Raw genomic sequence first — 22,924 nt, 5'->3', positions numbered from 1 at the left:
AATATGTCTATCGAAACAACTTATTGTGCCGCTGATGGTTCATCTGGCACTAAGGAATCCCCGCGCACACACTGACTGATTCGACATGTGGAATGATTGTTCCGTATTCTCATCCCACGATAATCCTGAGAATTTCATAACTTTGTAAACTAGAATTATGAAAAAAACATAACTATATTTAGAAAGTAGGGCTCCATAGTGTAGAAATGGCCCTAGGATCTTTTTTTGCAAAAATAAAACAAAAATTAAAGGCCCTTTCTTTAGCTTTTTTTTTTTTTTGGGCAACAGGCCCTTTCTTTAGCTAATGAACTTTAACATAACGAAAAAAAAGTAAAAGGTTTGGCCTTATATAGATTATATGAATATAAATCCTCATTGGTAAGTAGATTTCTTTGTTACCATAAGCATTTCCTCGCTCTACCTAAATTTCCAAAATTTGATAAGAATAATTATAGTTTTCTTCGAGTCAAAATTACAAAAAGGAAAATATATCATTCTGAACAAAAAAAATCAATATACAATAATAATTAGAACAAAATGGAAATAAAATTTACGAATCTACAACCTCAATTTTTTTTGTTTTAATAGAAATAAGAAATTGTTAATCTTTTTTAAGGATAGAAACGAAGTGAACATATATAATATAAAAATATTTTGCTAAATGTGCCCACTAACACAAATAAACAACCACTAATCCTCAATCTCTCTCTATCTCTCTCTCTAGGAAAAAATCAAGAGAATCACTTCTCGCTCCTCATGGTAAGACTTCTTCTGTAACTCCTATATACAGACTTGACACATATATGTGTTGATAACATCTCGTTCTACGAGACTAACCATGAAACTCTTGTCTTCCTAAGAATTTTTTGCTTCTTCTTTTACATGGCATGTCTCAGTCGTCATAGATCTGTTGGTCAACCTAACCATTGAAAGCTTCAATTTTCTTTTCTGGGTAATGATTCCTCCTTTTTCTTTTATTCTTTCTTCCATTAAAATTATACTAATCTTTAAACTAGATTCTTTATTTATAGTATTTTTCTATTTATCATCCAAAATATCATACTATGAAGATAATGAGATATTGCTTTTCTTCATTGTTATATCTGTTGATTGTTCTTTTTGTAGGAAATTGTGGTTAATCAATCATCGAAATCTCCGGTAAATTAATACTTGATGATTGTTTAAATCTTGTTTTTTTTTGTTAGTGTCACGAAATTTGCATGTTTAGGATAGAGTCATAAATAAGAAAAATTGAATACCTTTGTCTCTATGTGAATGATCAATATGAGTTTAGTTTTTTCATGAAATTTTCTGCAAATTAGGAAGGTTTTGCATAGATTTTTGGATTAAGAACCTTTAAAAATCTTATCATATTTACTTCTCAAAAATTATTACTGGTTTCGTCGATTCCTTCTAAGATCACCTGATCAAAAAGTCTTCGTCAAATTTGGTATTTGCTTTTAATTCTTGATAATATTAGTTCTGTAATCTGTTCAACAACATTCATCATAGTAGTCATTTATATTTGTCGTGCTAGATAGATTATGTGTATGCATTCAAGTAGCTAGTATTTTTTTTGTAATGAAATCATCTGGAATCTGAAAAAGCTCGAACCTCGGGTTTAAGCTTGTATGTGGCAATGGCTTAGCTTGTCTTAGGAATGTCTCAATTCTTACCTCATTATCCTTCGTTCATTGCATTTGATAGAGACACGGGCCATGGAGTAAAATAAGACAAGAAGCGTTGTAATGTATTTCGCGGGCTTGTCCAAGAACAAAATGTTATACGAGAAACGTTTTGAAACGTATGAAGAAAGTTCTAAACAGAATCAAATGAAAATGGTCACTCTTTTTGGGCAGCAGGTAGAGATCTTAAAGTTATTTCGCTATGAGAGTTACAAATGCGTAAAAATCGAAAACCTTATTCGTAAAAATCTTTTTGATCCCTTTGATGATTGTTGCTTTTGTTCTTTGTTAAAATAGCAAGAATATATGTTCATCAGCTTGCATTTCAGGTCTATACCGCAAAAGAGGAAAGCTTTTTATTTTCCTTGAGGACTGAAGCATATGGCACAAATTTGTTTGGCAAGCAAAGTGAGAAAGTGAATATCTCAAATGGATCGTCATGTTTGCTGGATCTTAATGAAACCCCGGCTAATGAGCCGGTTTCTAATAATCATCGATACTTCTTCCAAGATCTGAACTTGCCACACACCGAGGAGAGAAACATGAGCTGCGAGAAGAGCGGTTTAGATAGTGTCCATGAAAAAGATTGTTCAGCATCTCCATCTTCATGTTGCACCGCGGAAAACAACACAAGGACTCATGATCAGCTACAAGATTCGTGTGAGCTAGTCCAAAATGCAGCTGAATGTCTACTCCAAATTTCAGCGGGTTTGCTCAGTCAGAGTCATGACTCATCATTCAAACTTGGATCAACATCTCAAGATCAAGAACTTCTAAATAATCACGAGATGGGTGTCGAAGAACCGAGTCGTTCTTGTGATTCATTTGAGCTACACACTTTAAGAATAAAAGAAACCATCCCTGAAGAGGTCTGTTGTGTAACATCAAAGGCCACAGATAACTTCAGTAACAAGAAAGAGACTGGAGTCAAGCTGAGAAGAGGGAGGAGAATGAAGAATTTCCAAAAAGAGATACTCCCGGAAATTGTATCACTCTCTAGACATGAGATCCAAGAAGATATCAACATCTTAGAGGCAGTTTTGAGATCTAGAGAATACAAGAAGTTGCAAGGAAAGACTAAAGATGGAAAATGTAGACCAAACCCGAGAAACAACAAAGGTTTGACTCAGAGGTATATAGGTAGAAGGAGACAAACCGGATGACGAAATTTTCCGGTTTAATAGACATTGCTCTAGCTTCATTGATTTAGCTATATCACAATAGCAGCTTCGGATCATTGATTTAGTGATCTTCAAATTCTTTATTGAACCTATTTGAACATGATTTACGTGCCAAAATTTAGTTAGGGTTGGTTGGTTTCCGTGTATTAGTTAATGGGCTTAATGGGCCTGTTGATTATCATTAACATTAGGCCCTTTGAATTTTACTTACTTGTAAAATAGTAATATTACCTCTGCGCATCCAATGTACTTTCATGATTTCATTTTCAATTTTTACTCTTTTTCTCTTCTTTATTTTTTCACTTTATAAATCTTTTACAAATGCTCTTTAATTAGTGGGAATCACTTTGCACTGATTCTTTCTTTTGAACTAAATTTCAAACTATTTATTTTCTATTAAAAAAAGTTACAAAATTTGAATTTTTTTGCTTATAGATTTCACTTTAAGGAAGTAGTAGTCGTGTAAGTAACGTAAAGAGATTTTAGTGAATCTATTATTTTACTATAGATGGAATGAAATTGAATGTACGAATCAAAACCCAACTGTAAAAATTTAATAACAATTGACTGTATAATAAAACCTATTTATGACATTGTAACATCCAACGCACCAAAATATTCAGTATTTACGATAGCATTTAATAAGAAAAATCTTTTGCTAGTTGGGAAAGAAAGAATCCATAAATTTACTAATTACCAATTTCTTTTCCTTGTCAACAAAATTAATTACCATTTATCAACACAATTTTCTACCAATGATACATCGGAAATAAATAAAAATTATCCCTAAACATTAGGGGAAAATTGCGTTGATAAATGAAATTACAATGTCAAAAGTTAGAAAATTTAAAAATAAAAATGCGTTATTTTTTTTATAAAAAATTTACAATCGGTAGATGATGAGAAAACAAGGCAACACCGCACGTGTATCAAACACGAGCAACTCGCCGTCGTCACCACTCACTGAGTCAAACCGTGATCTCACGTCAGAGTCAACAGTATCATACCTTAACCCGCTCTGCTTCGTGACCCGACCCGCTATCACCCGACAAACCAACATCGCCTTCCTCCCTTTCCCACCACCAGCTTTCTCATTCGCGGTACTACTCCCGGCGAATGTATAAATCGACGCGCCGCCACCTTTAGCACCCAATAAGCCCCACGCGCCGCCACCTCCGCCGTGACTCGGACCCAAACAATAAAACCTCATCGTCTCGTTCCCGTCAGCCACTGAACGCGCGTTCTCTTCACGCGCTTTACCGACGCTTCTAGCTTTCACCGCCTCCCGATACTCCTCAAAACGGGTCAGAGTCTTAGACCCGTTTTGCACTTTAAAGATCATTTCAACCCGACCCGAAAACGGTTTCGGACCCCAACTCGTCTGAAAAATAATCTCCACCACGTTACGTGACTGATGTCCCTCCGCGAGTTCCGTCAACGTCGGCAAAAACGGGTCACTATCACGAGCTCCGGTTGATCGAATCCGGGTCGAAGGTGATAAAACCGGGTCGGGTTCTCGTTTATCCGGTTTTGGATTGGGTTTCTTCGGTTTCGGTTTGGGTTTTTTGGTTTCGATCACGTCTTTGATACTCTGTGTGCTTCTCCTGCAACTGTAACTTGACATGAGATGTTTCGGACTCGGGTTAGGATGATTCGGGTTTGGGTTTTTGATCGGGTTGAAAACATCATCAAAAGCTTTAGACTTGCATTGTAACGATTTGACCCACCCGCTTGCCATAATCAAGATCCAGGTCCAAAGCTCTCTTTTTTTGTTTTTGTTTTTGTGTTCTCTCTCTCTTTCTCTCTGTAGAAGAAGAAGAAGAAACAGAAGCAGAAGGAGAAAGCAACATGGCGCGATGATGATGATAATGAATATTAAAAGTGTACGTCGGAACTAGGGAGTTTATATTACTATTATACCCTTCATTTTAAGTAAAGTTTCTTATGTTCGAATGGGTAATTGTGTCTTTTAATCTTATTGTGTTTTTTTTTATTTCCTTTTGTGTTGTTAGTTAGTTATATCAAAAATGGAAAGAAATTAATTATCTATATTTTTTGTTAAAGATAAATTGCAAATAACTTAATTTTACATATATTTTTACCAATTGCAAGAACTTTTGTTTTTTTCTTATATTTGATGTAAGATGATCCTGTATGCAGTGACACAAAAATTTCATAAAGTTTTTACACTAAACAAAGTTATTTAAGTGATAAAGTGGCTTTTGATTTGCTCTTAATTCCCTTGAGGTATGTGCTACAAATATGACCCTTCATTTCAGTTGTCTTCAGGATTTTAAGTTTTTTTTTTTTTTTTTGTATATTTTTATAAGAATGGAAGTTTTGTTTTTTGATTTTATGTAAGGTAATGCAGAGAAACAAGACGGAAAGAAATGTAAGGAAAAAAAAATTGACAGCGAGGTTATTATTGTTTTTATTTTATGGTACAGTCTTGTGAGTGTTGTCTTTTTTATCATAAATGGATCGCAAACACGAATAACATTTTTAAAATTACGCCAACTTCGTAACTCTATTTGTTTTTATCTCAACAATAGAATTTCACATGTAATGTCTATTCAATGTCAATAATGGTATCTGGATCTCTCTTAGTCGATGACAAAAAATATTTTCGAAATCAATGTGAATTTCAACGCTATCATACAAGATATATTCAATACAAAAAATGATTTCGTTTCCACCTTTCTTATGATTATTTATATTTTGTTATTCATTTTATAGATTCGAAGTTTTATAGTACGTAGTTGTCATAATTTAAGCTAGTGAGCTAAAACAAAACATATTCGTTGATGTTTTTCTAATTTTCAACACCACTGAATTTTGTAAGAATCATAATTCCTTGTCGTCTTTAAATCAATCATTGGTCAATGGTACGTAGCTTTGTAAAAAAAAAAACACTAAAATAATAAAGATAGATGGGTTAGAGAAAAGAGTGTGAAAATTAGTGAAATGGGATATTATTTCTAACTATCGAAAACGTAATATTTACTCTTCAGATATATTAGCTAGTTTATTGTAACTAATACAGTAATATGTCTAACATATTTTCAAATAAAATGATACTTTCAATGTATATTGTCCTCGCATGAAACACAAAGTTTGATGCAATCTGACTAGCTGATGTGTTTCCAGTTTCACAGAACATTCTATAACTTTCATATCAATGACTCAATGAGCATTTGATATACCTATCTATCTAACGTAATTTGTGTCTGCGGATACCCAAATATATTTGCATGTTTCTGCACTACTGCGAGATGTACAGTAAAGTAGCTGGCTGCTTTCTGGTTCAGGAGTTCACATAATTTAATGCCTAAAATTACTCAAATAACACTCTAGATAATACACAATATAAATATAATCCATAGAATAAGATGTATACTAGCCTAGGATATGCGTATCTTAATCACTTTGTCATCCTACCATTATAAAATATAGTATTGTTAGCTTTAAAATATAGTGGTCTACTGTGCTTATGGAATCTTTTGAAATTTAGAGATTTACAAAAACAAAATGGAAGAATAGAAGAATGGAAGAATGGAAAGAGAATGGAAGCTGCCAACGACGGACTAATAAAACAAATCGCACTGAAAATTTTGAAATTCTCACTTAATGACACCCATTTTCTCTGTGTCGTCTTCCACTTCTCTTTTTGTTTTTCGTAAGTATAATAATCTACCCTAATCATATTAACTACCTTGTCTAACTAAGTACGCATTTTTTTAACCAACGAATAATAAGTATATATACTCAATATATAATTTATCCTGAGTATTCATAGTATAACATAGTTGGTTCGAATAGATACTAGTGTTCACTATTTTTGTAAATCTTTTTGTATCACTCAATATATAATTTATCTTATCGTGAATAGAGTTATTCACATCACAATTTACTAGCTAAACTATATACTTTTGGTAAACAAAAAAAAGATATTATAGAGATTTCGGTTGGCACTAACCATTTTTCTATTTGGTGCAATTGATTAGTTTATATTAATGATAAATATTTTTTTCGATACACAATAAGTAGAAGTCATTTAATTTTTAAAATATGAGACACAAAAAAATGCTTTATTACTTTATGTGCATGTGGCTATAATTTTTGTTATCTTTGGTTAAATTATGTATACCAAGTACCAACCATATGATTTACAGCTAAATATGCATATGCAGGTATATAAGAATTGATACACACACACACACACAAATAAAAAGTGATACACAAGCTCTGGATTTTCTCAAAGCATACAGATTATCAATATTATATTTCTCTCGATCATTAATCATGCCAGAGTTATACCAGCTTCATCTAGTTGTATAAAATAATAATTAGTACAAATGAGAATATAAGAGATATAGTATTAAGTTAAACCTCAAAAAAAATCAGACATAATGCATTAAAAAGGTATATACTACTATACTTGAAATTTTATGGTGAAAATAGTTTTTTAATAGTGAGGAAACTTTTGGGAGAGTGGGTCGTGTAGTAACATGAGGAGGCCACAACGTTGAAATATGTAAACACATAATTAAAGCAATTCTCGTAAACAATTGCAAAAAAATGCTAAAGAAACAATAGAATAATGCATACTCCCATTCCGCACGTAATCATAAATGGTTTGAATTCATGTCCATACTTGACTCAAGGTATTTAAGTACTAAAACATATCACTATATATCCTTACATCTTCGAAAGCTATTCAAAACGACTCTCACTATCACTTTTGGAAAAGTAGATCCATTTTCCCAAATTCTCCAATTAACGATAATCTTCTTATATGGTGCATATATACGTAACTACTCATTACATGTAGAATTGTACGTCAAAATTCTATTAATTACCAACAATATATCTATAATCGTATTGTTTTCACTTAATTAATCAATAAAATTTGGTAGCAAGGGCTACAGATAGACTTAACGTATATATGGACTAAGCTGATAGTTTGCAAAGTTTTGGGACGTTGCATCGTTGCTTGGAAAAGTTCAGTGACTACTGTGCTAGCTAAGTATCCCTAAGGTTTACTTTGTCATTCTCACTTTCATATTCAAATTGCATGAATACTAATAGTATATTATAAAGTGTGTAATGATTATAAGATCCAAAATAAATAGATAAATAAAACAAATATGGATGGGGTTTGGAATTGAAATAAAAAGAAGAGCCAAGGAGGGAGTTTGGTTGGGAAGAACTAGGGTTTTGTGAAAGATGTAAGTTTGTAATTGTAATGTTTTTTTTCTCGACAGCCTTTTAACTTCACGCTTTGCCCTAAGAATCTTCTTGGTCTCCTCCGGGAACGGTGTTCAAATTTTTAACCCTCTTTTTTGTTTTTTAATCCTTAATAACCAGTTTAGTAAGAGCCAGATCAGTTCAACCAAAGTTAAAATGTGATAGTAGTTACTAGCTACTAGCTAGTTAGGAGCACGTACGTAACAGGATATTTGCATTTGATAGGTATTCAACCAAGTATTTATTTGACAATATATGCTGGTATAAAAATAACAAAACATGAAATTAACGTATAAAAAGAATCAGCTTTAGTATAAGATTTTCGTGTAGATTTTTTTACGGTCTTGTAAGTATACGACGTCAGAAAAAAAAAAGTTTATAAGGTGGTCGTTCAAATGGAAGAAATAACTCAAGCATTTATGATGATTAATGTTTCGATAAACTAAACATTCCAAATCAGAAGAAATTTTATTTTTAGAAATTCAAACTTCAATAATTAATAAAATTCAGTTTTTATTGTATGAGAGTCTACAATGGTCATATAAATTCAGAAAGATTTATCCAGAAATTTTTAATCCAGTAATTATTTTTTTTATTGAATAAGGGTGCCCAATTAAAGTTCAGTATAATATTCTCTGTACATATGTATATAATCTTGTACATTTTTCCAAAATAGTTTCATTTGAAAAACTGAATTTCAAATTCTATTAACCGACCGGTCAGTTTTAAAACACTTGATGCAATCCAATTTAAAGGGCTTTTAATGTACCAGTTACATTTTTTTTTCTCCCATATTTCAAGAATTTAAAGAACTTACGCTGACAAGAACGTACGCTGTTTATGCACAGGTTGACCGGAAAAAGTATATTTATTGATTTATTTTAAAACTCAATAATTCTCATCTATACACATCTTTATACAGTTATAGTCTCACATCCATCTCTTTCTCATTAAGAAGAAGTACAATACAACTATAATTAGCATCGCACTCATACATTCATTGTCACGCATGTGTGGTCTGAATCCTAATTAATACAATTAAACTACGATATAGCGCTTAAATATATATATATATATATATGTGTGTGTATTTGATTGACTGGTAAAGTTTTGTTTTTCTTGATTCATCTCTGTGCAACATCATTTCATTTACATACAGTTATATATATTTAAGGATACCTTCGTGCTAAAATGTATTACAAATACATTAAATTAAATTAAATACAACATAGTCCATGTGGCTTGAGGGTAGCTAAAACAGGCCGTGGCCCGTGGGTTTCTGCAATACTTAAACTATTGGGCCAATTTATGGGTGAAGGCCCTATATGCTAGGCAGACAATATGATAGAAAAATGTTTAAAGACAAGAAATGCTGAGAAAATTCTTCCAACACACTTTTGAAGTTCAATCTCAAAAATACCTAAGTATGTAATTATCTTATAAACTATCCAATTTATCGAGTGTTTGCTCAAAACTATCCAAATACAGTATCTCGCTATATCAGTAACGTATGTAATCACGAGTACTCACTATATATGTTAACCTGGAATTGATATTAAAAGGACTTCCACATAAATAAAATAACAAAAATTGTGTACAGAAATCATAAATGTTTTTGACACACAAGTACACTATCGCTAGAACTTTATAGAAAAACTAATACTTAAACGACTTCCACATAAAAATTTTGTGTACAGAATCATACAAGTGTTTACACACAAGTTCACAATCAGTAGAATGGATAGTCTTTCATCATCAATGTGACACGTGTACAAATTATAACTAAGACATATTTGGTCATCTATCTGAAGTATGTACACTTCTCATCAGCTTATCTTGTTTTCAAATGCTATCAGCAGTTCCACATATCCTGAAGAAAATGTTAATCATTTGAAAAACATGAAAGTATGGAAACTCTTAACATCACGGTTAGAAATTTTTACTTCTTTGTTAACATTCATGTGGACATCACAGTTGGTATATCTTTAAGAACATTGACTTATGGGAGATTGAAGATTACGGGTTGAAATTTTATAGCTAGGTTCTTTTTTTTTTAGAGTTTAATCATTAGACATTTGAAAGATATATTAATATTAAGTTTAGTTAGTTATGCCAACCCTTAAAACAAAACAAAGACATTAAAATTTATAAAAATACAAAAACAAATATTTGTAAGCGAACACATCTAATTTTATAGTTTGTTGTGGCTAGCTAATGTTTTCGGTTTTCGTACATCTAGAGCTTGCTCTCTACATATCAAAAAAAAAAAAAAAATCTATTGTATAACATAGATTCGTAAAGCTAATACATTATGGTTATTGGGTTTCTCCATGCATGCTTAATTGCTTAGTTTTAGAAAGAGGTAATTTGCATGTTCTTGAAATTTCTACATGATTTCTAGAACTTTCACATATTTTTGGATAATTTGAAAACAGAGGATACATGAAGTTGCTTAAAAAGTATACAAATTAAGTGAATCTGTATGTCAGACCGTCTCCTTTTCGACGATATATATGCCTAGGTTGTAGAGCAATTAGATTGAAACTTTGTCATACTTTAATTTATTTAGAAAAAAATACTACCTAAAGGATAAGTTCAAGAAGAGTTTCATCATAATCTGGGAGCCTAACAAAACTCCAAAGAGTCACCCTTAAGAATCCATATGTTGATTGCCAGATCAATATGCTCCAAGGATCACACATGGTTTCAATCTTGGCCTTTTCCTTCAGTTTCAATTTTAATTGTCAAGAATATAATGAAAAGAATAATAACACTAAAAAACACTAAACAAATAAATCACTCGCCACAAAAAAAAAAAAGATATACACACATATACACAAAAGGTCATATATAATCATACAAATGCTTTTTGTTGGAAGAATCTTCTCGAATACAGAGTATAAAAATCACCAAACTAATTAATACGCTCTGTGTAAGTTGGACATTCATATATCAGATAACCTCTTTTCATCAGTAATTCAAAGTAAATTATAAACAAAAATAACTTCACTGATATTTTTTCCTTTAAAAATATCATATATATATATATATGAAGTCATATATGAACCATCTGTCCATGTCCTTCAAACTACTATAAAAGGCACTTCGAATCCTCCTTTTATCTCCTCATCCAAATTCACACCCACCAAAGTAAACAGTATGAGCAAAAGAGGAATTATAACAATGGCTTCAAGAACCACAAAACCTTTAGCCTTTTTCTTGATTCTCAACTTCCTCTTCTTCACAACAATCTCCGCCTGCGGTAACTGCGGTTGCCCTTCTCCCAAGCCAAAACCTAGCCCTAGCCCCTCTCCTAAGCCAAAACCTACCCCAAAACCGAACCCAACCCCAAAACCTAGCCCTAGCCCGACCACAGCCAAATGCCCTAAAGACGCTCTTAAGCTAGGAGTTTGCGCCAACGTGCTCAACGGCCTACTCAATATCACCCTGGGCAAGCCACCGGTCGAGCCATGTTGCACCCTCATCCAAGGACTCGCTGATCTTGAGGCTGCAGCTTGCCTTTGCACCGCACTCAAGGCTAATATCCTCGGGATCAACCTGAACATTCCGATCTCTCTCAGTCTGCTTCTCAATGTTTGCAGCAAAAAAGTTCCCCCTGGTTTCCAATGCTAATCAAGAACCTAATTATACATCACACACTTCATGTATCAATATATACCAAACAAGATGATTTCTAAATAAACTATTCTATATGATTGTCGTTGTTTGTCTTGTCTTTGTGTGTTCATCTAGTTACTAATGTATGTGTGTTTGATTGTACGATTATAAACTTTCACAGTTATATGTACGTGTTGTCCTCTTACATATATAGTTTCATTGGAAGTGTGTGTATTTGGTGTATAAATCAATAAAATAACAGTTTATATGATCTGACATTTTTTTGTATAATGTAAATCAGTTAAATCTTATCACATATAAGTCCAAGCTAAATACATACAACAAAATCATTTCAAAGATATAAACCAATTAAACCAGATCTATTAAACCATACAATTTGTAGACTGTAATGCCTTGTGTGGAAACAGAAGGTTCAACCATCAAAATTAAGGGAAATGCTTAGGCAGTACATAAGGTCCCAACTCTCAACAACGAAGAAGTCAAACAAGAAACGAAGAAGCTAGGCTCAAGGCAAAAACTAAAGTCCAACCAATCGTCGTCATCATCCGTACAGTGTGCGTTGTCTAATGCATAACTAGACCTCGACAAATAATCGAACTAATAAACGATCTTTCGAAGCTCGGAACCTCCATGATCTGATGATCCTACTTCCTATAATATAAGACTAAGGCCTACATGCGTACGTGTCGATTATTAACCTAAAATTTCGTATATAACAAAAAGCTTGTTATCTCCAAAAAATAATAGTTCTATAAACACTGGAAGTTGAAGAGAGAAAAACACTCGGGCGTTATAACATCCAAAGATTTTTACGACAAAGATATGGTACATGTCGCGCATCAGATTAGATATTTAGAAAACTGCGTCAACCTCTTATCATTTTAGTGACACTGACAAATGGATAGGGATTCGATTAAATCAACTGAAAAATGTGTGTATATGCAATAATCAGGGATAAACATTTTAAAAAAAAATAGATGGATGGTCAACTTTATAGACGAAAAACAAGGGATTTAAGGTGCATCCCCCTACAAGTCTAGATATATTTTTCAGCTCCAGTTTCCATGTTGAATTTGTTTAAGAAATGATATATATGAAAAAAGAAAAAAGACAAAAAAAAAAAAAAAGGAAAAAGAAACACAAATTTTCTCCGTATGAAAATATAGGATATAAAACCAATTTTTTTCATTGGCCAAATCATGTTTATTGATCCGTAGTATACATTGTTAAGCTAAATCTAACGAACATTCAAGTAAACGGGGCAGATACGTGTCAGTAACATTTCATTTTTGATTGAACTCATATAGTCGTAATGGTATCGTGTAACTAAACAAACTAGACATATATATGTAGCACATAATAAAAAGGCATATTGTGCAGATCATTACTGAGTTTTGGTCTAGGACAGATTACTTGACTCTTGAAATTCTTCTTTTTGCTAGCGTAGCCGGTATTTGGAACAATGGAAACTGATTTTTCGTCACACAGGCCATATCTAACAAGTTCAATTATGAATGACGAATAAATTTTGACGTGAAAACCAAATTCTTAAAAAATTTGATCAATATCTCTAGTCGATAACTCTGCTCCACGCAATTTTGTTTTTTTCTTTTTCTTTTTTAACATAATAATTGAGACTTTCATTATTTTTATGTGCTAAAATGGCGAGACTACGGTTTTATGCCACGATTGTGTTGCCTGGCATTTCCTAGTTGGATGGCCCCTAATGAACAATTAAATTTCAATGGATCTATATGGAGCCCGTGAACTATTTTTGTTTTCTTCTTACTCAACTTGTGCAAAGGAACATTGTGCGTAGGTACATAGGCTGTGGGAACAGTAGAAGCTATGTGCATTTGAATAGTGGAACACATTATAAATATATTTTATCAATAAAAGAATACGTTGTAAATAAACAAAGTTTATAATTAGCTAGTGACCAAAGTAAGAAAAAAAAATCTATTAGTTTTTTCTTGAGTTAATACTTAATACCATTCTTTATATATGTGACTAAAGTTTCATTTTGCTCGTTATTATCATACATAGATACATTTCAACATTTGCATGTCTCTGCCGAAATCCCCTGATTCAAGTGGCACACAGAAGTTGAGCTCTAGTTGTCATCCATAGTAATAAAATGGGACATGTGACCTCCGAGCGAGAAAAAATATCATTTACCGTTTTAAAATTTAGTATCGTTCAAAACTATGTATCTATTATCACATCCACTAAGGGTGTTAACATATAGATTGTAGAACTATTTGTAAGTAAATAGACAATCACTCAATCAGCATTATAGAACACTATGTAGAGACCTACTAATGATACTTTTTTTTTGTTGTTGAAAAGGACATGATAGATATTGCCTTAAGAGTTAAGAGTAATGCAAAGATCTCTATGAGAACAAATGTCCTCGGTGTATGAGTTTAGGTAATTTTTATGTCAAAAGACAATGATTTGTAGGACTATAGTGGTTCTTTTCTCAAAAGCTTTATCCGTACGTTTTAAAAACCAAGAAAAGACGAAGTATCCGTACGTTCCATCCACGTTCCCATATCTGCATGCATGTCTATTACACACAATTCAAAAACTCCTCTACATATGTAGAGAGAGAGAAAGAGAGAGGACTAAAGAGTCAAATAGATAGACAGCGAGAAGCTGGAACAAAAAAAAAAGATTACAGAAAACAATTTAAAGAAGTCCCATGCAAAAACCTAGCTTAAAACAACAACGACAAGAACAGAAAGCAACACTTGTTAAAACCCTAGATAATCAACAAACCTGATCATCAACAGTACCACATATATATTTGAATTATTACAAAAGCCTCGAGAACCATTGATCGTACGTACATTTGTTAAATCCAGTGGGTGTTTTTAGATCAAGTGAGAGGAGGGCAGACAAAACCAGGAGGAGGATTGATCCCGCAAGTGATGAGAGCTTGAAGTGCAAGAGGAATGAAGATGTTTAAGTTGAGAAGCTTAAGTCTTATGGTTGTACAAAGACAAACGGCTGCTTCTAACTCAAGTAACCCTTGCAACACTGGACAACACACATTTTCCACTGGATTTCCAAGTCCTATATGGATTAATCCTCCCAAAACGTCAACACAAGCTCCAAGCTTCAGTGCGTTGATCGGACACGTTGGTTGTTTGCCACCGCCTCCTCCTCCCCCTCCTCCTCCTCCTCCACCGGAAGGTGGACCATATGGTGGATAGCCGGAAGATGGTGGCGGGACTGTGACCGGAGGTGGGTTAATGATTGGAGGGAGAAGTCCTGGAGGAGTTGTGACTGGAGGGAGAAGTCCCGGAGGAGTTGTGATCGGAGGGAGGAGTCCCGGAGGAGTTGTAACCGGCGGTGGTTGAATTGGAGGACTTATGATGGGAGGTCTTGTGATTGGCGGTGGCCTCACGATTGGTGGTGGATAGACAACCGGTGGAGGTCTTATGATTGGCGGTGGCCTCACTACTACCGGAGGAGGTCTAACAACCGGCGGTGATTTCCCTCCTCCGCCTCCATGATGCGGTGGCTTGGCTCCTCCTCCACCATGATGCGGCGGTCCTCCACCTTTTCCACCGTGGTTTGGGGGTTTACCACCACCTTTTCCACCGTGATGCGGCGGGGGCTTGCTACCACCGCTGCCACCACCGCCACCGTGGTGTGGAGGTTTTGGAACCGGAGGGTGAGGATGAGTACAAGGAGTGCAAGCTTGGATCGTTGGTGGCAATGTGATAACCGTGAAGATCAAGAAAATGAATAAAGAAGCCAAAACCCTCGAACCCATTTTTGTTCTCAAATAGGGTTTCTTGGATTTTCAAGAATCAAACTCTTACTGCCCTATTATCAAATTAGCGAATACATGTAAATATATAGGCGAAGCTTAACTGTAACCCGTGACTCTTGTGGGGATACAAATTAAAGGTATAGTGTTATAAAAGTGTAAGAGATTTGATTATTTGTTATGGTACGTACGAACGAACATGTGTAAGGCAAGAAAGTGAGGGAAAAAAAGAAAAAGTTCCAAACTTCGAGAAATATTTGGAGCATTTTATTGCGTTACAACTAAAGAAATTTTGGATCGTTGTTGGTCCGATGCAAACTTCAAGGTCATGCCCGTGACTAAACTAAAAAAAAGATGATTATGATCACTGTCTCCAAACTAAAAGAGTCCGTGAAATTGTTTGTTCTCTTATGTGTATTTAGGGAATGAATGGTAACTGCGATCAGGGTAGACAAATCTGTCTGCAGATCAGACCGCTCTATTTTAAGTGTGGACAATGGACCGCTGCGGTTCAACTTTATTTGTAAGGAAAAACGGTCCGCAGTTGGACCGCTGCGGTTTTGTGTCTGTTTTCTATACACCGCACCACTGCGGACTATGCATAATGAATGGTAAATAAAAAATGGTCTAATCCGCAAATGAATTTGTCCGTCCCAACCGCTGCAACCATTCACACCCTTAAAGTTTTGTCTAATGATTTTTGTGAGAATATTTTGGCTTTGATTGGTAGCACTCAACCGCCTCTTTTGGAAAACAGATGTTCAAATGGCTACCAATCATCATGTCGGTTGGAGATGGTGTTTGAGATGAGCGGTTGGAGTTGATGGAAGAAATGAGTGGTTGGAAGTGATTTTGAGCAGTTGAAAAGATGAAAACCAACCACCAAAAGATATGAGTGTTTGGCAACTTCGGTTGCAAACGAAGAAGATTAAATAATTTGTTTTCATTAAATATTTGTTCATAATGATGATTTTTTAAAAAAGTGGAAAATATGAATGTATCTGTAGTAATACATGTGAAGAAGTTAAATTTGATTGGATTTTCAATTAGTCTAATAAACTTTTATGTTTTGTTATTAATTTAGGCTTTAAAAATATATACACAATTTTAATTTAATGACAGATTCACTTGTAAGAACTTATAATTTAGCCTAATTGTAGAACTAAATTACAATTATATGTTTGAAATGTTTTAGATAATCATCACAACAACCATTAATATTTCAAATTAGAAATTTTAAAATATATTTATTATTGCATATAATTTTAATAATTTAATGGTTATTAAGTTTTCATGTTATAAAATATAATATGTTCTTTCATATTTTATTATTGAATTAAATTAATCTAATTTTTTATAATTTAATATAACATGTACTATTCAACCGCTATAATGCTACCAATCAAGCAAAATACTCAATCACTCTCTTCAAACGTACCATCTTTTCTATCCGCTATCTTTAACCGCTCTCTTTTTAACCACTCAAAATTTTCTAACCACATCGTTTAAACGTATCACCAATCAGAGTCTTTATTGAAAACTTGAAAAGACAAGACAACAAACAGTGAAATGTAGAGGGTTTCGTTGTCCGTACATTCTTAATACTGTCTGTAGAGAAAGAGTGGCATAATCGTAATTAATAGATTTAGATCATTATGGGCTTCAACACTTTTTTGAACGGTCAGGCCCAAAAGGCCCAATATACTCTTAAAAAAAACCCAAAATGTCGAACATTGGTTTTTTCCCTCTCCAAAATCTGGTTCTTTGCGATTTTTTAGGGTTCTTTGCGATATTAGGATTTTGAGATTTTAGGGCAATTCCTTGATACCGAATCGAGTCTACGGGTGTGGCATTTGATTGATTTTGGTATGTATTATCTGATACTCCGTGGAAGAGGATCTATTGAGTCACAGAAATGGCGTAACTTTAGTGTATTATTCTCTGCTTTTTCCAAATCCTTCTCTTCTGTTGTTGCCACCGCGAGCCTTAGAGGTGGTCGTAAAGGTAAGAACTTTACAGTCTCTTACCTCGTTGGCTCATTGGGTTTTCCTAAAAAACTCGCAGAATCGATTTCTGGTAAGGTCAGCATTAAGGACAAGTCAAATCCTGATTCTGTTCTGAGTCTTTTGAGAATTAATGGGTTCACAGATTCTCAGATCTCAAGCATCGTTACGGGCTATCCAACATTGCTTGTACTAGATGCTGAGAAATTACTTGGTCCCAAGCTTCAGTTTTTGCAGTCAAGAGGAGCTTCGAGCTCTGAGCTCACTGAAATTGTTTCATCAGTTCCTGAAATCTTGGGGAAAAGAGCGGGTAAAGGTATAAGCAGATACTATGATTTCATCAAAGAGGTTTTAGAAACGGATAAGAAGAGTTCCAAGTCGTGTCATTCTTTGCCACAGGGTAGTAAGGAGGAGAATAAAATTAGGAATCTTTTGGTTTTGAGAGACTTGGGTGTGTCTCAGAAGTTGCTATTCTCGTTGCTTACATCCGCTGGTCAACCTGTATGTGGTAAAGAAAGATTTGAAGAATCCATCAGGAAGATAGTTGAGATGGGTTTTGAGCCGACCGAACCAAAGTTTGTCAATGCTCTCCATGTTTTTTACGAAATGAACGACAAGACAATAGAAGATAAAGTCAATGTTTAGAAAAGGTTAGGCTTCGCTGTGGAAGATGTATGGGTGATCTTCAAGAAGTGGCCTTACTCTTTGAAATTCTCAGAGGAAAAGATTAGTCAGACATTTGAAACCTTGAAGATGTGTGGTTTGGATGAAAACGAGGTCATTCAAGTGTTGAAGAAGTATCCGCAGTTCATACGTATTTCAGAGCAGAGGATATTGAACTTTCTTGAAACATTTCTAGGTCTAGGATTCAGCAGAGATGAGTTTGCGATGATACTCAAGTGTTTTCCTATGTTCTTTGGATTGTCTATAGAGACGGTTAAAAAGAAGACTGAGTTTGTGGTGAAGAAGATGAATTGGCTGCTAAAGGACATGGCGTTGTTCCCTCAGGTACTTGGATACAGCTTGGAGAAGAGGATTGTGCCAAGGTGTAACGTAATCAAAGCTCTCATGTCTAGAGGATCGCTTGGAAGCAAACTCCCTTCAATGGCGTCTGTATTGATATCTAACGATGATGATTTCTTAAAAAGGTTTGTGAGGAAGCACAATGACGAGGAGCTTGTGGTTGAGTTGATGGCTATCTTCACTGGAAAGAAGAGAAACTTCCGAATGAAATCGATAAAGCATGATGGTAAAGCTTCCGAATGAAATCAATAAAGGGTTCTTAACCCACATCTTATAACTCTGGTTCAAGCATCATTCTTTCAGTGACGACACAAATTCTGAAAATGAGAGAAATTGTCTTCTGTAAATTTCAGATATTAGTTCTAAGAAATGATCCTAGGAGCCAATGATTCATGGTTCGATTAGTTAGTAATTAGTTACCCTTGATGGATTCGTTCCTTGGGCTCCTTGGGAGTTTCTACTTTCTAAGTTGTATCAAAGTGGTATAATGGTTGAAAGAATCAGTCTGCTTATTTTCATATGAATTGTTTTCCTCTGTTTCTTTAAACTCTGATACCCGTGTTCTGTGGTAAAGACAACTTTCAAGAAGGTCGTTGAGAGAGGTTTTGATCCGACCTCTTCAAAGTTTCTCGAAGCTCTGCGTGTTGTTCACGGATTGAGGGAGGGAACAATAGAAGAAAAAGTCAATGTCTATAAAAGGTTAGGCTTTGCTGTGGGAGATGTATGGGTAGTGTTCAAAAAGTGGCCAATCACTCTGAACATTTGAGACCCTGAAGAAGTGTGGACTACTACTGGGAGATGAAGTCCTTTTAGTGTTCAAGAATTCTACGCAATGCATTAGTTTTCCAGAGCAGAGGAGATTGAGCTCCATTGACACAGTTTTAGGCATAGGATTCAGCAGAGTGGAGATCACTACAATGATCAAACGCTTTCCTCCGTGTCTTACTTGATCTGCAGAGTCAGTGAAGGAGAGGACTGAGTTCCTGGTGAAGGAGATGAATTTGCCCCTAAAGACCGTGGTTTCAAACCCTATGGGACTTGGATTTAAGCCTAGAGAAAAGGGCTGTCCCAAGGTGTAACGCTATTACAGCACTCAGGTCCAAAGATTGCTTGGAGACACAGGAAGTGAACTCTCTCCAATATCGTCTGTTTTGAAGACTACCGATCAGGCAAGCTAGTGTGTAACTCTTGGATCAAACGAGCTATATATAAAATAATGTATATCTTATTCAAAATCATAACCATTAAACATAAGATAAGAGAATTGAAAAAAAAAAAAAACAAGTTCAAGAAGAGCCATGGACTCGACATAAAAACAAGACACAAAGTACTTAAAAAAGTAACAAATAGTTTACTTGCTAACATTTCTTCTTCTTCTTTTGTCTTTCGAAAGACAGATTTTTTCCTTCAAACTTTACTCATCAGTCTTCTCCACTGGAGCTGCGGCGACGGCTTCCACGGTGGCTACTTCAGTGGGTTTCTCCTCCTCTGCTTCTGGCTTCTTGTCTTCCTCAACAACCGCTGGAGCTTCCTCTGTCTTCTTTTCTTCTACTTCTTCCTCTTTTTTCGTCTCTACAACTTCTTCTGTTTTGCTCTCTTCCTCTACAACCGCTGGAGTCTCAACCGCCGGAGCTTCTTCCTCTTTCTTGATCTCTACAACCGCCGGAGCTTCTTCCTCTTTCTTGATCTCCACAACCTCCGGAGTTTCAACTGGAGCTTCCTCTGTTGTCTTCTCCTCTGTTTCTTCGGCTGGTTTCTCTGTTTCTTCCACTACCAAGTCTTTAGTCGTTACTTCGACAGGTGCTTCGGATTCTGTTACCGGAGCTGACGCAGCATCGGCGACGGCTGCAACGACGGCAGCTTCCTCCCGCTCCACAGTCTTTGGTGCTGGCACCTCAACGGTCTCAGCTGGTGCTGGAGTCACATGTTCAACCTGCAAAATCATTGTTTCAAAAGCTTTAGTCACATAGATCAATTCCAAAACAGCGTGACGTTTTCATTTGGTATAAAACGGCAACTAGTTTGTTTTAGTTGTTACTTGTTAGCTTACAATTACAAAAACTAAAAACTTGATCATTATATATAAACATGTGTAAACTTTGGCATATACGTAGATTAACGCAACAAAGAACATATAATCGTATGTTGATTTATAGCTTTTTATATAGAGAATTGGATTGCTTGTATCAATCTTTAGACTAACCAAGAAAATTCGTTATGAATTTTAAGAACATATATATTTGCATACCTCGACGGTGGCCATTTGAATAGGTAGAAAATGAGTTAAGGATCTAAGAAAATGAAGAGAAGAGAAAGTGTATGTATGAGTGTGTTGTGTGATGCTTTGATGAGTGAAGAGTTTGGTTGAGAAGATGGCTTAATTTATAGGAGAAACAAATACAACTTTATCAAAATTATTTTTTTATAAAAAATATTATTTCCTAAATCAAAATCACGTATTGAGTATAATAATTCTCTGGCAATAATAATTAATGAGATGAAAAAGAAGCTTTTGTTCTATATTTGTTTGAGAACGAGACACATCATGCACAGTTTGTGTTTGTGTAAAATATAAAATATCATAAACAAGATCGTACACCACTTGCAATTAACGTCTATTTGTAAATATTTAAGAGTTTTTTTTTTCGTAAGCAAAGATACTGAATTATCGTCTAATATAAATCATTATAGGTTGAAAACAAACTATAATTACAATGAATATTATTTTTTGAAGGAGTGATGATGGTCAGGAGAAAATCGAGATACAACACTATTGTAATTGAATTTAGTGATATGGAATCATCTCTAGTCTAAAAGTTGATTTAACCGTGCATTACAATTTTCATTAAACCAAAAAGTAAAAAAAAAATTATGAAAAGTATAGAAAATCATAAGGCTAGATATCGTTTTAGATATATACTGATCTTATTCATAAGTGGTGTTGGATAGAAAAAAATATGTTTCATGAAACAGTATAATGACATAAATACGGAAGAAATATTAACTTATGAAAACATGTTTCTGAACAATATAATGTAAAACATGTTTATGAACAATATAATTATATAAACAACATAGACAAATATATAATGGCTGAGCATGTTGATCGGTTTAGAAAAATTTTGACCAAACGATTTAACCTTCTACCAAATTTAAATATTTTAATAACAATTCATGTATTTATCCCACGTTAATCAGAGGGATATAAGTTTAAAATACCATACTTATATGTTCCTATATATTGGCTCCGATTCAATGTATAATGGTATAATGGGGTTTTCTATTCGATTACGCAATATTACCAATAGGAGCTATTATGTCCATCAAAAGTTTTAAACCTTGTAACACATCGATCTTAGAAGCACTGCCCTGCGACTTAGAACTCTAAAGGTGAGTCAACATTTTCATCAATTCTAATCATCAACTATCGAGATCGCGCATGGTTAGACTTCATGTTCAACAACTTAATTAAACGTCATGGTATAAGAAAGTATAATATCTGTAGTCATTGTGACCTTTAACGGCCAGGGAATTCTAACAAGACCTAAAATGGTGTTAAAGAGAATCACAATTAATTTGTTGGTTTCTTTGTTCTTACTATTTTTTATCATCAAATTTGTCTTTTTTGAAAAATTGATCCCTCCGGAAAACAGTTTTGGTGAAAGACCTGGTGGTTGGCAAATTTTATTATTCATAGAAGATTAGGTGATCATTTATAAAGTAGGTACTGATATTAAGAATGTTGGTATAACATATGAAAACTGTTTTCGGATTGCTTTATATAGATAGAGTTAGCAATTTTTTTTTTTTTTATCTTTTTGAATTGATATAGAATATATGAGTGATATATAAAGTGTGAACAACAAATAAAATTACCCGATCGATATCATAAAGGGATCCTCATTATAAACTCTAGCATTTGGATTTTTGCGTTTGCTTAACATTGTACAAAAGTAAATTATTTACTGATTCAGATAAGATATCACATGGAATGTAAAATCAAAAAAGTAGCGAAATAGTACATACTTTATATATATGAATATATGTTTGTTTGTATCCAGTCAAACATATATATGAATTGACCTATCGGCATATATATTACTATTAGTGAGTCTGATTTTCTTTTAATAATAGGGATATATAGAATCATCACTTACTGAATTTACGTATATTATAAATTTTTTACATGTCACAATATAAAAATAATAATTCATCATTAGAAGAATTATTTTATTGAAGACATTATTATTATTAATATACCACTGCATTTTCTTTTATTTTATATATATATTTTGAGTCGTTGATCAGTACTATCCTGAAATTTATTTATTTTTCTTATAGCTTTGAGTTTTCTATTTTTTTTTA

The 22,924-nt window shown here is 34.1% G+C and overlaps 5 protein-coding genes and 1 pseudogene across 7 annotated transcripts; 3 read left to right on the top strand and 3 right to left on the bottom strand.

Annotated features, from left to right (window-relative positions):
- The first annotated feature begins 664 nt into the window (after positions 1 to 664).
- On the top strand, positions 665 to 3,160 carry LOC104703859 (uncharacterized). Of its 2 annotated transcripts, XM_010419943.2 has the most exons (5): positions 665 to 759; positions 897 to 952; positions 1,126 to 1,158; positions 1,708 to 1,862; positions 2,015 to 3,160. In XM_010419943.2, exons 4-5 carry the CDS (start codon positions 1,749 to 1,751, stop codon positions 2,846 to 2,848), a joined length of 948 nt encoding a protein of 315 aa, XP_010418245.1. In that variant the 5' UTR covers positions 665 to 759; positions 897 to 952; positions 1,126 to 1,158; positions 1,708 to 1,748; the 3' UTR covers positions 2,849 to 3,160. The 2 variants fall into 2 exon arrangements, with proteins under 2 accessions (XP_010418245.1, XP_010418246.1); XM_010419944.2 differs by lacking the exon at positions 1,126 to 1,158.
- Positions 3,161 to 3,551: 391 nt separating this feature from the next.
- Positions 3,552 to 4,747, bottom strand: LOC104703858 (uncharacterized). The gene has a single exon (XM_010419942.3). It carries the CDS (start codon positions 4,602 to 4,604, stop codon positions 3,750 to 3,752), a length of 855 nt encoding a protein of 284 aa, XP_010418244.1. The 5' UTR covers positions 4,605 to 4,747; the 3' UTR covers positions 3,552 to 3,749.
- Positions 4,748 to 11,186: 6,439 nt separating this feature from the next.
- LOC104703857 (14 kDa proline-rich protein DC2.15) lies at positions 11,187 to 12,002 on the top strand. Its single transcript, XM_010419941.3, has one exon. The coding sequence runs from the start codon at positions 11,273 to 11,275 to the stop codon at positions 11,744 to 11,746; it is 474 nt and encodes a 157-aa protein (XP_010418243.1). The 5' UTR covers positions 11,187 to 11,272; the 3' UTR covers positions 11,747 to 12,002.
- A 2,372-nt stretch (positions 12,003 to 14,374) lies between these two features.
- Positions 14,375 to 15,768, bottom strand: LOC104703855 (uncharacterized). The gene has a single exon (XM_010419940.3). It carries the CDS (start codon positions 15,534 to 15,536, stop codon positions 14,634 to 14,636), a length of 903 nt encoding a protein of 300 aa, XP_010418242.1. The 5' UTR covers positions 15,537 to 15,768; the 3' UTR covers positions 14,375 to 14,633.
- A 1,527-nt stretch (positions 15,769 to 17,295) lies between these two features.
- Positions 17,296 to 18,946, top strand: LOC104703853 (uncharacterized; annotated as a pseudogene). The gene has a single exon (XR_015561484.1). The product of XR_015561484.1 is annotated as an uncharacterized LOC104703853 (transcript).
- An 820-nt stretch (positions 18,947 to 19,766) lies between these two features.
- On the bottom strand, positions 19,767 to 20,907 carry LOC104703854 (uncharacterized). Its single transcript, XM_010419939.3, has 2 exons — positions 20,808 to 20,907; positions 19,767 to 20,492 (listed from the first exon to the last, which is right to left on the bottom strand). The coding sequence occupies exons 1-2, from the start codon at positions 20,820 to 20,822 to the stop codon at positions 19,974 to 19,976; spliced, it is 534 nt and encodes a 177-aa protein (XP_010418241.1). The 5' UTR covers positions 20,823 to 20,907; the 3' UTR covers positions 19,767 to 19,973.
- Positions 20,908 to 22,924: the final 2,017 nt, after the last annotated feature.

Source organism: Camelina sativa, chromosome 7, assembly GCF_030686135.1.
Source record: "Camelina sativa cultivar CO46 ecotype springtype chromosome 7, ASM3068613v1".
In the NCBI taxonomy this organism is placed as follows: Eukaryota; Viridiplantae; Streptophyta; class Magnoliopsida; order Brassicales; family Brassicaceae; genus Camelina; species Camelina sativa.
This window is presented reverse-complemented; position numbering and strand designations above follow the sequence as displayed.